This window comes from Aulonocara sp. 'chitande type north' Nkhata Bay, linkage group LG11 (genome assembly GCF_057382095.1).
Source record: "Aulonocara sp. 'chitande type north' Nkhata Bay isolate Kocher_YH1m ecotype deep benthic linkage group LG11, A_spYH_male_GT1.1, whole genome shotgun sequence".
Lineage (NCBI taxonomy): Eukaryota > Metazoa > Chordata > Actinopteri > Cichliformes > Cichlidae > Aulonocara > Aulonocara sp. 'chitande type north' Nkhata Bay.
The window spans coordinates 39318770-39334865 of NC_141354.1; the positions used below are offsets into that span (position 1 = coordinate 39318770).

At 46.5% G+C, this 16096-nt stretch overlaps 2 protein-coding genes and 1 long non-coding RNA gene across 5 annotated transcripts in view; 2 read left to right on the top strand and 1 right to left on the bottom strand.

Annotated features, from left to right (window-relative positions):
* Positions 1–427, top strand: part of atp2c1 (ATPase secretory pathway Ca2+ transporting 1) — a 24901-nt gene extending 24474 nt beyond the window's left edge. For all 3 annotated transcript variants that reach the window (XM_086312636.1, XM_086312637.1, XM_086312638.1), the window contains exon 27: positions 1–427. This exon is cut by the window's left edge and continues 377 nt beyond it. The gene's annotated coding sequence lies outside the window, so the exon portion shown is untranslated.
* Positions 428–7342: 6915 nt separating this feature from the next.
* LOC147319847 (uncharacterized) lies at positions 7343–8735 on the bottom strand. The gene is made up of 2 exons (XR_015131608.1): positions 8580–8735; positions 7343–7982 (listed from the first exon to the last, which is right to left on the bottom strand). It is a non-coding gene; the product is annotated as an uncharacterized LOC147319847 (long non-coding RNA).
* A 30-nt stretch (positions 8736–8765) lies between these two features.
* Positions 8766–11774, top strand: LOC147319848 (uncharacterized). Its single transcript, XM_086312639.1, has one exon. It carries the CDS (start codon positions 8893–8895, stop codon positions 11386–11388), a length of 2496 nt encoding a protein of 831 aa, XP_086168765.1. The 5' UTR covers positions 8766–8892; the 3' UTR covers positions 11389–11774.
* The last annotated feature ends 4322 nt before the right edge of the window (positions 11775–16096 follow it).

The following is a 16096-nucleotide window of genomic DNA, read 5'->3' on the forward strand; positions in this document are numbered from 1 at the left end:
CCGCGGTCCGAGCCACTTCTTCCTGCCCCGTCATTTAGGATGAAATCGGACTTCGGGGCGTCTCCGTGGCCTCTTCCTGTTCTGTTTTAGTTTAGACGGCGGTGACCACTATTGGGCTCGCTTCTCTACACGAGGTGGACGTTGTATTTTGCGTCCTCTGTGGGAGCGTCTGCGGTGTGACGGTACAGCACCAATCACAGATCAATCAGCGGGGGAAATCATGTTTCGATCTTTAATTTATTTTGATAACCTGATGGGTTCTGGTGTGAAATTTTATTTATCTCACAAACAGGAGCGAATCATTTCCTGGACGCTGGGAAGTTTTAGTGATGTGGGTTTAATCAAGATGGTTTTTTAAACAAAAGCTTTGATTACGAGAAAAGTCTGAGGGCTGATTTTTGTTAATAAAGTTCATATTTTAAAAATTTATCCGTGTTCAGCGTTTTTGTGTAAATGAAAGTAAACTTCGCCTGAAAGTCGGGTTTGTCTGTTTCAGGTGCTTTTGAAAACAGATCTTGATAAATCAGCGGCACGTGGCAGAGGTAATAACCCAGTGTGGCCAGAAGAGGGCGGTAATGTGCAGGAATGGGACAGCAGCAGTGAGAGTATGGAGGGCCAGGAGTGACAAAATGAATAAATTTAATACGACATTAAATAATGAATTAAATGTGTCATTAATTTGATACATTTGGAATTATTTAAATAAGTGCCCGTTCATTTCATTTATCCATCCATCCATCCATCCATCCGCTTATCCGAGGTCGGGTCGCGGGGGTAGCAGCCTAAGCAAAGAGGTCCAGACCTCCCTCTCCCCAGCCACCTCCTCCAGCTTGTCCGGGGGAATACCAAGGCGTTCCCAGGCCAGCCGAGAGATATAATCTCTCCAGCGTGTCCTGGGTCTGCCCCGGGGCCTCCTCCCGGTGGGACATGCCTGGAACACCTCGCCCAGGAGGCGCCCAGGGGGCATCCTTGCCAGATGCCCGAACCACCTCAGCTGGCTCCTTTCGATGTGGAGCAGCAGCTGCTCTACTCTAAGCCCCTCCCGGATGGCCGAACTTCTCACCCTATCTCTAAGGGAGAGGCCAGCCACCCTTCGGAGGAAGCTCATTTCCGCCGCTTGTATCCGCGATCTCGTTCTTTCGGTCACTACCCACAGCTCGTGGCCATAGGTGAGGGTAGGGACGTAGATCGACCGGTAAATTGAGAGCTTCGCTTTTACACTCAGCTCCCTCTTCACCACGACTGACCGGTGCAGCGTCCGCATTACTGCAGCCGCAGCCCCAATCCGTCTGTCGATCTCCAGCTCCCTTCTCCCATCACTCGCGAACAAGACCCCGAGATACTTGAACTCCTCCACTTGGGGCAGGAACTCATCCCCGACCCGGAGTGGGCACTCCACCCTTTTCCGGCTGAGAACCATGGCCTCTGATTTGGAGGTGCTGATCCTCATTCCCGCTGCGTTACACTCGGCTGCGAACCGCTCCAGTGCGAGCTGGAGGCCCTCACCCGATGAAGCCAACAGAACCACATCATCCGCAAAAATCAGAGATGAGATTCTGAGGCCACCAAAGCGAAAGCCCTCCGCCACTTGGCTGCGCCTAGAAATCCTGTCCATAAAAATTATGAACAGAACCGGAGACAAAGGGCAGCCCTGGCGGAGCCCATCACCCACCGGGAACGAGTCCGACTTATTGCCGGCAATGCGAACCAAGCTCTTGCAACGGTTGTATAGGGATTGAATGGCCCGTAGCAATGGGCCAGACACCCCATACTCGCGCAACACCTCCCACAGGACGCCCCGAGGGACACGGTCGAATGCCTTCTCCAGGTCCACAAAACACATGTAGACTGGTTGGGCAAACTCCCATGCACCCTCAAGTATCCTCGAGAGGACAAAGAGCTGGTCCAGTGTTCCGCGACCAGGACGAAAACCGCATTGTTCCTCCTGTATCCGAGGTTCGACTAGCGGACGAACCCTCCTCTCCAGCACCCTGGCATAGACTTTCCCGGGGAGGCTGAGGAGTGTGATCCCCCTGTAGTTGGAACACACCCTCCGGTCCCCCTTCTTGAAGATGGGGACCACCACCCCGGTCTGCCAGTCCACAGGTACTGCCCCTGATCTCCACGCAACATTGCAGAGACGTGTCAACCAAGACAGCCCTACAACGTCCAGAGCCTTCAGGAACTCGGGGCGGACCTCATCGACACCAGGGGCTCTGCCACCAAGGAGTTGTTTAACTGCCTCAGTGACCTCGCCCCCGGAAATTGGTGGGTCACACCCCTCATCCCCAGACTCTGCTTCCTCCCCGGAAGACGTGTCAGTGGGATTAAGGAGGTCCTCGAAGTATTCCTTCCACCGCCCGACAATTTTCTCAGTCGACGTCAACAGCGCTCCGCCAGCACTATACACAGTGCAGGTAGAGCACCGCTTTCCCCTCCTGAGACGCCTGACGGTTTGCCAGAATCTCTTCGAGGCAGTCCGAAAGTCTTTTTCCATGGCCTCTCCGAACTCCTCCCACACCCGAGTTTTTGCTTCAGCCACTGCCCGAGCCGCATTCCGCTTGGCCTGTCGATACCTGTCGGCTGCCTCCGGAGTCCCACAGGCTAACCAAGCCCGATAGGCCTCCTTCTTCAGCCTGGTGGCTCCCTTCACCTCTGGTGTCCACCATTTGGTTCGGGGATTACCACCACGGCAGGCACCAACCACCTTGCGGCCGCAGCTCAATGCAGCAGCTTCGGCAATGGAGACGCTGAACATGGTCCATTCGGACTCAATGTCCCCAGTCTCCCTCGGAATGCTGTTGAAGCTCTGCCGGAGGTGTGCGTTGAAGATCTCGCGGACTGGGGCCTCTGCTAGACGTTCCCAGCACACCCTCACTACGCGTTTAGGTGCACCAGGTCTGTCCAGCGTCCTCCCCCGCCACCTGATCCAACTCACCACCAGGTGGTGATCAGTTGACAGCTCAGCCCCTCTCTTTACCCGAGTGTCCAGAACATATGGTCGCAGGTCTGGTGATGCGATTACAAAATCGATCATCGGCCTACGGCCTAGAGCATCCTGGTGCCACGTGCACTTATGGACACTCTTATGTTCGAACAGGGTGTTCGTTATGGCCAAACTGTGATTAGCACAGAAGTCCAATAACAAAGCACCACTCGGGTTCAGATCAGGGAGGCCGTTCCTCCCAATCACGCCCCTCCAGGTCTCGCTGTCGTTACCCACGTGAGCATTGAAGTCTCCCAGCAGGACAACAGAGTCTCCAGGTGGAGCACCTTCCAGCACCCCCCCCAGGGACTCTAAGAAGGCTGGGTACTCCGAACTGCCACTCGGCGCATAAGCGCAGATGACAGTCAGGACCCGTTCCCCGACCCTAAGGCGCAGGGAACAAACCCTCTCGTCCACCGGGAAAAACCCCAACGTACCGGCAGCAAGCCGAGGGGATATAAGAATACCCACCCCAGCCCGCCGCCTCTCACCAGGGGCAACTCCAGACTGAGACAGAGTCCAGCCCCTCTCCAGGAGACTGGTTCCAGAGCCCAGACAATGCGTAGAGGTGAGCCCAACTATATCTAGCCGGTACCTCTCAACCTCACGCACCAACTCAGGCTCCTTCCCCACCAGAGAGGTGACATTCCATGTCCCTATTGCCAGTCTTGGCAGCCGGGGGTCGGTCCGCCAGGGCCTCCGCTCCTGGCCGCCACCCGGCTCACAATGCACCCGACCCCTATGGCGCCTCCTGCGGGTGGTGGGCCTGCGGGAGGATGGGCCCATGTCTCCTCTTCGGGCTGTGCCCGGCCGGGCCCCATGGACTAAGGCCCGGCCACCAGACGCTCGCCCTCGGGCACCCTCCCCGGGCCTGGCTCCAGGGCGGGGCCCCGGTAACCCTATCCCGGGCAGGGTAAACTGTTCCCTCTATATTCTTTTCATGGGGGTCTTCTGAATCGCTCTTTGTCTGGTCCCTCACCCAGGACCAGTTTGCCATGGGAGACCCTACCAGGGGGCAAAAGCCCCCAGACAACATAGCCCCTGGGATCCCTGGGACACACAAACCCCTCCACCACGATAAGGTAGCGATTCAAGGAGGAGTCATTTCATTTAAAACATTGTAATTTAATTTCAGTAAAAGTTGTAATCAAACCTATACTGAAAAAGGACAATCCTGACAAGACACAAATGAACAACTACAGGCCGATCTCAAATCTCCCATTTTTAAGTAAGACCATTGAAAAAGCAGTTTCTCAACAGCTCAGTTACTTCTTAAAACAGAATAATTGCTACGATGCCTTCCAGTCAGGTTTTAGACAGAACCACAGCACTGAAACTGCTCTGACCAAAGTGTTTAATGACATATGTCTGAATACAGACAGTGGAAAAATGTCAGTCCTAGTTTTACTGGATCTCAGTGCAGCATTTGATACAGTTGACCACAACATATTACTCAAACGACTGGAGAACTGGGCAGGTCTTTCAGGAACTGTACTAAACTGGTTCAAAACATACGTAGAAAACAGGAAATACTTTGTATCAATAGGTAACTTCACATCTGAGCAGACAAGTATCACATGTGGAGTTCCCCAAGGTTCCATCTTGGGACCCCTTCTGTTTAACATTTACATGCTCCCACTGGCACAGATTATAAACAACAACAAAATAAACTATCACAGCTATGCAGATGACACACAAATATATATCACAATGTCACCAGGAGACCGAGGCCCTGTACAGGCTCTTGGTAAATGCATTGAGGAAATCAGTGACTGGTTGTGCCACAATTTTCTCCAGCTAAACAAAAACAAACTGAGGTAATAGTCTTTGGCGCCAAAGAAAAACGATTACAGGTCACCAGAGAACTTCAATCTATACATCTAAAAACCACAAACCAGGCGAGAAATTTGGGTGTAGTGATGGATGCAGACCTAAACTTAGAAAAACACATTAAGACAATAACAAAGTCAGCTTACTATCACCTCAAGAATATATCAAGAATAAAAGATCTGATGTCTCAACAGGACCTGGAAAAACTAGTCCATGCATTCATCTTTAGTAGGCTTGATTACTGTAACAGCATCTTTACAGGTCTACCTAAAAAATCAGTCAGACAACTACAGCTCATTCAGAACTCTGCTGCTCGAGTCCTCACTAAGACCAAAAAAGTGGACCACATCAGTCCAGCTCTGAGGTTCTTACACTGGCTGCCTGTCCGTCAGAGGATAGACTTTAAAGTTCTGATGCTGGCCTATAAAGCTCTGAATGGTTTAGGACCAAAATACATCAGTGACCTCCTGACCCAGTATGAACCTTCCAGATCCCTCAGGTCATCTGGATCCGGTCTTTTATCAGTTCCCAGAGTCAGAACCAGACACGGAGAAGCTGCATTCAGCTTTTATGCTCCTTATATCTGGAACAAACTCCCAGAAAGCCTCAGATCAGCTGAAACACTCAGTTTATTTAAATCCAGGTTGAAGACTCACCTGTTCTCAGCTGCATTTGAATAAAGCACCAAATCCACACTTTAAGCTTAAATTTCAAAACTTACATTTAACTACTGATTTTATCTACTGTTCTGATTTTATCTACTTTGTTCGGTTTCAGGCTTCAGTGTCTGTGAGAGGAAGAACATGCTCCTCCTCCTGACTGGAGGTCAGCGTGTCTGCTGCATCATCAGCAAAGATGGACGCACTTGGAAATGTTTGCGTCTTCATTTGAATCCAAGGCCGAGGTTTGCTTGCTGTGCATGTGTTTGCATGGATACAGCGCTGATTCTCTGCCCGACCACTTCAGTCTTATTTGAATAATGTTGTCATTATTAGAATTGGGACAAAAGAGCGTTCAAGCTCGACTCCTCCAAACAAATCAGTGATGATGACGACACAACCCGACACATTTCACATGTCAGTTCCAATCATAGAGAACAAACAGTTTTTATTTTGTTCTTTGTTTGTTTGGCTTCAGCGTCTTTTTAATGATGTTACAGTTTTAGTGCATCTCCTCTAAAAGTGCAAAACGTGCTTTGAGAGTCTCACACAGCACCACTCCCAAAGATGGAGGCTCAGTCACAGACAAATAAAATGCACTGATTTTAAAGTCACCACTAAATTTCACTGAAAGTAAATAAAATGTGGTTTGTGTAGCGCCTCACGATGCGAAGATCACGAAGTGCTTCACAAAGAAATACCAAGAAATGCAAAAAATAAACTTGGTTAAATATCATTATTGGATGTGCTGCAGGTGGTCATGTTGATACAAGACATACCTGTTGCAGTGATCACACGGTGAACGGTGTTGCCACGGCAGCCGGATGCCAGCTCGTTGCCCGTGGTGACGGAGAAGTCCACCTTTGCCGGGAGTCAGCGTGGGTCTGTTCTGCTCGACGCCGGCGGTGCCGAGGAAGGAGAGAGCGCTCCTCTATTTATTTTCAGTCTTTAGTTTCATTCGATGGAAACCTTTAGATTTCCTTCGTTAGGACTCAGAAAACTTGACTATCCACATGACAGAGCACTCGGTCTCATATCTGATGATGTGTAAGATCAAGAGAAGATCAGAAATGAGGGTAAACCTGAAGTCTGCTTTGGATTATTCTCTTTAACAACCAGTTGGCAACATTCTAGTTTTGTGTTTTGAAGGTTTGAGTAGTTGCAGCCACCACAAGTACATGAAAAAGGACTCGAGGTCTTTTTAAACCTGTATTTCCATCCTGTGCGAGCGCAGCCGACAAACAGACATCATGAAAACGATTCAACACAAAAGCACCCAGTTCTGAGTTAAACTGTTTTCTATGTGAAAACTGTCGTTTTAGCTGCGTGAGAGAACATTACAGCCATGCGCTGAGTCGCCGTAGACAACAATGATGCTAAGCTTAGTAAAACAGTTTGCTAGTGTAGCTGCTGACACTAGTCTCATTTCAGTTTGATGGTACAAACGTATCAGGAGTGACATCATTGATATTTACTAGATACAGAACACAGTGAGCCTACACTGTTCACTGCATCACTCCATGCTTGCACTGAGCACCACCTGCTATCATGTATATATCTACTGAGCACTTTTCAGTTTTGCTTTCTTTCAGCGTTGTCTGACAGTATGTTTTGCACTAAGCAGCAATTTGCTAATGTTGTAAAGCTGCTCAACATTTGGAAATAAAACCCATTCTGATTCTGCACAAAGAAAGCTCAGTGGTGGAATCAAATATGACATTTCAGTCAAAATTCAAGGTATTTGTTTCTATTTCATATCATTTATGAGCCCTGTGTGAAAGCTTTAGTTACATTTAAGGGCAATATCCCAAAAATAAAGTCAGAGATTTGATCCGTGTGTGTTTCAGATGAAATGAAGACAAACTGCTGCAGTAAATCTTCTCTTATTGATGACAAAACTGTGCAGCATAATTTACTTCAGATGTTGCAGATGTGAGAGCATAAGCAGGCTGATGTTTGGAGGCTCTAACAGCAGAGAGATGATACAGAAACATCTTTAGAAAATACTGACACACTTTACAAATTTCCCACGTGTGGGACTAATAAAGGTTATCTTATCTTATCTTATGAAGGGACAACTTTGTGTCTAAATGAGCTGCACACTTTCCCCACTGAAACCAGCACAATCCCACTGATGAAAACAACATTTGAACTACATATATTCTGGATAAATCAAAGCATTATCAAAGTTGTCTGTGGTTCCCTTATTTTTCCTTGGTTCCCTCTCAGATCCTGCAGGACGAACAGCAGTGAGTGGTTCCTGTATGCAGCTGTTACAGGTTGTGTTGGAGATGCTTCTGCAGATACAGGAAGCAAATATAAAAGTGTTTTCAGTGTTTTTAGCAGTCCCTCAACTACAGAGAGCTGTCTGCTCTCCTCTGCATCTCTCAGCTGCTGCTGGCTCCTCTTCCTCCTCCTCACACTGTCCTGGATCTGTCCTGGTGTCTCATCAGGGGTGGAGAGCCTCCGTCTCCTCTCACCTTCTCAGGCTCTTCTGACTCTGGACACTTGCAGAAGGAAATCAACCACAGCAGTCAGCAACAAAAGCAGCAGAAGTTTATCAAATCTGTGTGAACTTGCAGGATGAAAACACCGTTTCCTCTTATCGTCACAAAGACACACTTTATGTGTTTGAATCAGAGAGAAACAGGATCCTGCAGAGTGTTGGTCTTTATAACAAAGGTGACAGACTCGGGTTGTTTGATATAAGCCTGACAACAACAGCAGGAAACAGCAGGAGGACTTCTCCATCTACTGTCTGTCTCATTGTTAGCGCTTTAAACAGGATGAGAGCTCTTTAAGGACAAACTGCAGCACAGCATGCTTGAGTCTGCGTCCTCACCGCAGTTCGCGGGCCACATATTTGCTCAACCGTCTGCTCGGTGTTTCCTGAACCGTTTAAGTACGTTTGGCTTCACGGCGACAAACAGACGGAGCTTCGGCAGAAACCTGAACGAACTAACGGAGAAAGAGCGCGTTAAACGCGACCTCACTAACGTCACGTAACTTAGCCGAAGGGTCGCTAAATGCGACTTTAAGACTTTTCATTATGCTAACATTTGTTCCGCGGTATATTTGCAGTGGGACAAAAGCGCCGCGCTCACTTTGAAGACGGTATTTCTGCGCTTCACTTCGGCCGTCCGCCATTTTTCTTCAACCGCTGACTCGCAGTGAATCCTGGGATATGGTGAGGGCGCGGCTTCTATCCGTGCGCTCGTGCGTTCTGTGTGGCGTCACTGGCAGATCAAAGGAATCAGCTTCTGCTTTGATCGTCACAGCCACGTCACAGGCAGGGAAAGCTTTAAATAGGAGCGCTCACACAGAAACATCACTGCTCACCTGTTTGCAAATGTTCAACAGTCGGCGTTCTCCCAACAAGGAAATTATCCAGCTGTTCTCTCAAACCCAGAAAATCTAATGTGCGATACAACCATGTCAACACGCAGCGAAAACGAAAATACAGTCGTGGTCACACCAGACCAGATTATGCCACCTTTCAACAGGTGCTTCCAAAGGCTCTCTGGAGCTGAGTGGAGCATGATAGAAAGTGGCACATGCGACTCAGGCGTCCGAGCGGTGCTCGCTGATATGATTTGTGAAATCATTCAGACCGCCTCTAGCAGAATCCTCAAAAATGCCCTTCCTGTTATTCAGGATCGCATGATGAAGGAAGATCCGGAGCCTTTAGGTGCGGGGAAAATAAGCCCGTCCCTCGGAGACTCCATCTCAGCTGCCATCGCCGGCGCTCTTAACGTCCTGGAACAGCGACCTGAGAGCACTGACGAGCTGACACGGATGGTTGAGGAAGAGATCTCCGAAAAGGTCAGCTCAACGGTCAAACTCGTTAGAGAAAGCCCCGATCTCCCGCAAGACCCCGCCGTTTATGTCAGCGGCAAATGTAGTGATATTAAAAAGCTGCACCGCATGGTTTGCCACGCTGCCTCGTGCCTTAAAAGGCACGCGCGTGAGCTGTCGAGCGGCTCTGATTCCGGTACAGAAAGTACGGATTCAAAGATGTCCGTGCAATCAGCAATCAAAGAGATTTCTGTGATTCTGTCATCAAGGAGCTCAGATGGAGAGATGACAGATGAAGATGAGGAAGAAACTCTAACAGAAAAGGACGAAACAAAACGAGCCGCAGGAAGCCAAAGTTTCCGGGCTGCAACCCCAGTAGAAGTGGTTGCAGCTGACATCGTAAATGAGATCATTGGCGACATGGATGTAAGCAGCGAAGAGCCCTGTGAGAGGAGTCCTGCCTTTAATGCAGGATTAATTACCAACAAGCTGAGAGACTTCTTCTCCAGATGTTTGCAATCCACCTCTCACTCCCGGCTCAAAGCACGCAAACAGCGCTTTTCCATGTTTGCCAGAAAACAATTTGAAACAACGAAAAAAGACCTGAGAAAAGTAATAAAGGCAAACAGAAAATTTCTTGTTTGTCTGAAAAACATTTGCAAGGACCCCAAAGGTGACACGGTGCCCTCTGATAACAGTACGGTTTCCAGCCGAAACACACTGCTCCGTTACATACGCTCCTCTCCCGTCGACTTCGACGCGATTAGATCAGACGTTAATCAGTTGTATGAGAAATTAACAAAGGAAGAAAAACTCTTCAGCATCCACAAAACAGTGGAAAACTTTAGAACTGGTGGAGCAACCAGAGATTTCACTGTGGAGTTAACGGCAAAAATGTTTGATCTACTTATGACGGATCGACTGTATCAAGTCCCCGAACCTGTAATGGGTAGATCCCTGTCTGACACCGTCATCTGCAGGACTCCACAACCAGCACATGGATCCAAGCCTCCCTTTTCTGCTGAAGTCCTCTATGTGCTCGTAGAAGACGCAGTAGAAAAGTTTGTACAAAAACTTTTACTCTGGGTGGAGAACGAAGACGAAGATCACCTGATTGAGGACAAAATTTCTGTGGCTGTGGAAGAAATCCAGAACATTATTAAAAGAACGAAGATCCCAACAAAGGAAACCAGCACAGATTCAGATGGAAGTGGAAGAGAATCTGTTCCGACACCTGTAACACCAAAGTCTGGGAGCAGTACCCCAGAAACATGCTCTCTGGTACCTTTTCAGTCACCTGATCAGTCACCTGATCAGTCACCAAAGTCTGGGAGCATTACCCCAGAAACATGCTTTGTAGTACCTTTTCAGTCACCTGATCAGACACCTGATCAGTCACCAAAGTCTGGGAGCAGTACCCCAGAAAAATGCTTTGTGGTACCTTTTCAGTCACCTGATCAGTCACCTGATCAGACACCTGATCAGTCACCAAAGTCTGGGAGCAGTACCCCAGAAAAATGCTTTCTGGTACCTGATCACTCACCTGATCAGACACCTGATCAGACACCAAAGTCTGGGAGCATTTCCCCACAAAAACGCTCTGCCAGTGTTTCAGGCTCACCCAAGGATTCCTCTGACATGTCAGAGATGAGGTCTGTATCAGCGTCATCTTCTGATGCTGAGAAAATTTCCAGTGACCTCGCCGTTCTCCTCATGATGAGAGTCATCAGAAAATCCAAACCTGAAACTCAGCACTTTTTTGCCAGTGCAGCATGTACTACAAAAGAACCTGACGCGATCCTCAAGCGTCTGAGAGATCTGATGCAGCCTGAACTCAGCAGCACAGAGTCCGTCACAAGTCTGATGAAGGACAAGAAAAAGTTCATCAAGAAAATGACCAAATGCCTCATCAAGGAGTTTGGCTCCCCAGACACTGTGTTAAAGGCTGCGATGGCAAAGGATGCGTCTTTTGATGAGGTTCTGACAAAGCATCTAAAAATGCGCCTCGGAGTCATCCCCGGTCCTCCCAAAAAGTCCAAAATTTCCAGGTATTTTTCAGCGTTGGGAAAAACTCTGCGAAAACCCTTCAGGTGGTTCACTAAAGCCAGAGATGATTGAAATGACCATCCTGGCTTTTCCCCGCCGCCCTGCTTCTTTTAACATCTTGAAGCAGAATTTTAGCACCAAATCCAAATTCTAACAACTGTAGTTCACGCCATCTCGTCTCCTTTTTGATTTCCATCCCCCCCAACCGGTCGCAGCGGATGGCCGTCCCTTCTGAGCCCGGTTCCGTTGGAAGTTTCTTCCTGTTAAAAGGGAGTTTTTCTTCCCCACAGTCGCCTCGTGCTTGCTCAGAGGGGGATCGTTTGATTGTTGGGGTTCTCTGTAGTACTGTAGGGTTTTGACCTTACAGTACAAACAGGGAGGAGACTTTGTGATTTGGTGCTTGATTATGCAAAATATCTAATTTGGCATAAAATAAAAATTTAAAATAATTAAAAATACATTCCAACTTTGTTTGTGTTCTTCTTCTGTTGTCAAATATGTAGAAAGTGTTGCACGTGTGATTTTAGTCATTTAGCATCAACATGTAGCCAACATGTGTCTGTTAGTGATCCTGCTGCATCTGTTTTTGTCTGATTTGTATTGATAATAATAATAATGATAATAATAATAATAATAATAATGATAATAATAATGATAATACTTTTTATTTATAGGCGCCTTTCAGACCCTCAAGGTCACCTTACAGTAGCACGTAAACAACACCATAAAAAACATAAGAAAAATGTATATATAGCAAACATGGTAGATAAAATTTAGACATAAACAGTCATAAAAGTAAATATAAAAACTGAGCAGGTAAAAACGGCCTAAGACAGATCAGGTGTATGCAATTCTAAACAGATGGGTTTTGAGTAGTGATTTAAAAGTGGTGAGACAGTGTGTGGTCCGTAGAGCAACTGGAAGTGCATCCAAAGTCTCAGGCAGAACAACTAAAGGCTCTGAGTCCAATGGTAGTCAGGCGAGCAGGTGGAACTGACAGAAGGGAAGCTGAAGAAGAGCGGACTGTACGAAGGGGCGAGGATGTGTGGAGAAGATCGGATAGATTCTCACCGGGCTGTTTCTGTCTATCAGCTGTGCCCGCTCTCATTATTAGCTTTGCTATTGATTGTGAAGAGCAGGTAAAGCATCCAATCACCTGTGAGGATGGATGGATGTAGAGGAGAGACAGAGAGGCCTCTGCTTAACGTCTCTACTTTTTTCTGCTTTCAGGACAAAATGTTACCAGTGATGTCATCATCATCATCACTGTAACCCATTAGTCACATACTGACGGGGAGCTCAGCGCCTGTTTCTCAGCAGTGCGCACAGCGAGCGTCACACCGATGCCTGCGTGCTGCAGTGTGCTGGGATGGCTTGTGCTCTCCTGCACATGCTACAGTCAGCTGTCACAGACTTCACCGTCATGGGCAGTTTGTTCTGATGCATCTCTCCACTGGATACATCTGCAGCTGAGTCCTCCCAAGCTTTTGCTCAGCAATTTCTATCAGAAGAGTCATTTGTTATCGCAACAGCAGGTTCTCCTTCAGCCTCTTGTCGTCCATCTGAACGGCCTCGCTGTTGAACACTTGCCTGAGCTCGCACTGGATCTTGGAGGCAGTAATTCATGCTGAATGTTGTTTTTACTGCACTGTTATTGCAGCGCATTATTAGGTCACCCCGTGGTTGCAGCATCAAAAATATTTGCAGCAAATCTGTCCGATAGAATGAAAAATGAAATCCATCTTATTTCCTTCTGTTTTGCTGCTGTGATCCAGCGGTGTCGCTTTCTTTCTCCCAGTTTAGGATTTCTGTGGCTGCAGTAAAGTTGCCTCCATGCATCACTGTACTGAGGTACCCACGGATCCCGTAGCAAAGCACATTGATGATGAAGAAGCACGCGTCAGTTCATCTGGATCACAATCGTGAGCGCACACAGCGTTCTGCGTGCAGAGGAAACTCAACAGGAAGTAGTTTTTATTCCAGCAGTGTGATGTTGAACAGCTGCTGTAAACACTTCAGACTGAGAGCACGGAAAAAGCTTCCTTTAACAGAACAAACTGCAGATTATGGCATCCCCACTGCAGGGGGAGGAGGAGGGCTGGGGGCCAAATGAAACTCCATGCATGTGTTTGGACTGTGGGAGGAAGCTGGAGCACCTCGAGGTGATGAACCACCGCCAACAAACAAGCTGCTTGAGTTCTTTGTTTTCTAACGTCTGTCTTGTGCAGAGCGCAGCCAGATTTGCGTGAAACAGTAATCGCAGCCTGGATCATTCACTGTGATGTTACTGTGAAATTCATCTTTAACTTTGGTTATTTTGTGTTTATTCAGACACACTTACACATTGTAATGAAATCATAGCAGCTTCCATGAGCTCATTTCGAACAACACATCTCTGCACACGAGGTTTATGCTGGAAAAGCACGTCTGTTCCTACCACCTCATTTACAAGTCAGTATTCAGAACGACTACTTAAGGAAGGAGAAGCCACTACATGCAGTTACCTTCATGTGTTTTCACTTCTCGGGCTCTATAAAGAAGCTTCTTTAACCCTCATAATGTCCTCCCGATTTCCATACACCTGTGGTCCTCAGGGGTCAAAAATGTCCCCACTTCGAGTGTTTTTTAAAGTATAAAGTATAAATTGTCAATCAATTCAGTGTTACACCTTAGTTTAACTTAAGACCAACACATTAACACAAAATTTACCCTACATTATTTGTTCTATGGCCACCAGACCTTGTTTACATAAAGCATACTTTGATTTTGAGCGAAAACAAAATGACACAATAAAATATTTAATTGTTTAGATAAATTTTACTATTTGTCTAACTACAGAGTGCTGTATGTTGAACTTTAGTGAGAAAGGTTTTTTTGAAGCGTTTATAAATTTTAAATGGCAGCACATAATCACAGCTGTGGTCCTCAGGGGTCAAAAATGTCCCCATCTGGTTTGATTGATACTTGATTAATATGAAGTGGATTTTTCCCCACTTTTAATTAAAACTTAATTCAAACATTTTGACACAATTTATTTTATTCCATTTCAAATTTAAGTCTGATAAAAACCTCATAAAAATGATTTTTTTCTTTGTTTTCAGGTAAAAAATAAATTAAATCATCAGTTATTGTGATTATTGTTTCACAACCAGAGTCGGCTGCTTTAAGGACTTGTTTTAGACGACGTGACGGCCGGAGAGAGCAAACGCAGACAAACTCTTTGTCTTCACACTGTTGCTTCTGTTTGCTCTGAATTTCACACTCTTTGCTAAAATCGAATCGATTTTTCTTTAATGGAAACACGAGCAGAGCGTCGTTCACGCACGCAGCTGAGCACGCTCAGATCAACGTGCACAGAGGCGAGGAGTGCTGTACATTTATGCACTGCAGTACAGTTTTTATGTCCTTTCTGCTACTTTCTAGGATTCGTGTGGAAATTTTTGTTCTTTGTTCTGCAAACCGCTGATTTGAAAATGTTCATTTCTTTATATTTTATTAGATATAAAACTATCCAGCTGTTTCCAGCTGTGACACTAAAGGGATGATTCATGAATCAGGTAATGTCTGTTTAGGATTCTGCAGAATCAGTGCGTCTGCTTTATGGACTTTAAGTGTTTTTGAATACTAAATCTTTCCCTAAGGTTATGGCTGTTATTACAGTTTTTTCTGATTGCTTAAACCCTAACTGTGATTCCTGTAGCACAATCTCTAAAACTATTCAGACTTATAGCAAAACCACTCACTGAGTTTGCAAAACTAAAAGCACAAAAACTGCTTTGCACTCAGTTTGCAATTTTGTAACACACACTTTGCAAAACTGTAGGCACAATTCACTGCACAACACTCAATTATCAAATTTCCAACACACTCCTAGCAAAAGTATACACATGTATGGCTATCATTAACACTAATTTGCCAACTGTCTGGCACACTTTCACATGTGAAAACTTCTTTAGATAATTAGTTCACTTTGCAATCAGCCTAAGCACTATAATACAGGTAAGCTGTGTGTGCGGAGTACAATGGAGGGAGCAGAAAGAGTGAGAAGTAGAGGAGGCCGAGGACGTGGAGGTGAAGAAGTAGGATGAAGAGGACGACAAGGACAAGGAGGAGCAAGAGGAAGACGAGGGGGGAGGAGAGGAAGATGAGGAGGGGGGAGAGGAAGGGTAGGAAGAGTAAGAAATAGAATTGCTGATGACATCAGAGCTACAATAGTGGACCATGTAATCAACCGTGGAATGACCCTGAGGGTAGCTGGCCAACGGGTCCAGCCTAACTCGAGCCGCTACACTGTAGCAAGCACCATAAGGACATTTTGAGAATCGGTTAGTACAGTCACTTCGCACAAAGATTTGTAGCACTGCCATATGCCAATGAGAAACACACCAATACCATTGATGTAAAAATACTGAAGTTGTTACTTTACAGAATTGCTAGATGACCAGATGCTGGGGGCAGAGGAAGCATGTTCACTGCAGACCAAGTAACCCATATAGTCATTATGGCGATTGCAAATAATCCTATACTTGGAAATAAACACTTGTGTTTGTTTTGATGTGTTTGAATAAACAGCAGTACTTGAAGTTTGGATCCCTCTATGCTTATGGATCTATGACAGAAGTATGAGCTCACACTGACATAGCCTACCTTGTGCACAGAGAAAGCAAAGCCAGATGTGTTTTATATTCATACCATCAGTGTGCAGTTGGCGCATTGTGTGCTTAGTAGATGATGGCTTGTGTGTACTGTTTGATACGGAAACACCATTTTTACGAAGGTG

What these genes read in the sequence shown, in the direction of transcription:
- LOC147319848 (XM_086312639.1), top strand. Translation starts at nt 8,893, where the DNA reads ATGTGCGATACAACCATGTCAACACGCAGCGAAAACGAAAATACAGTC.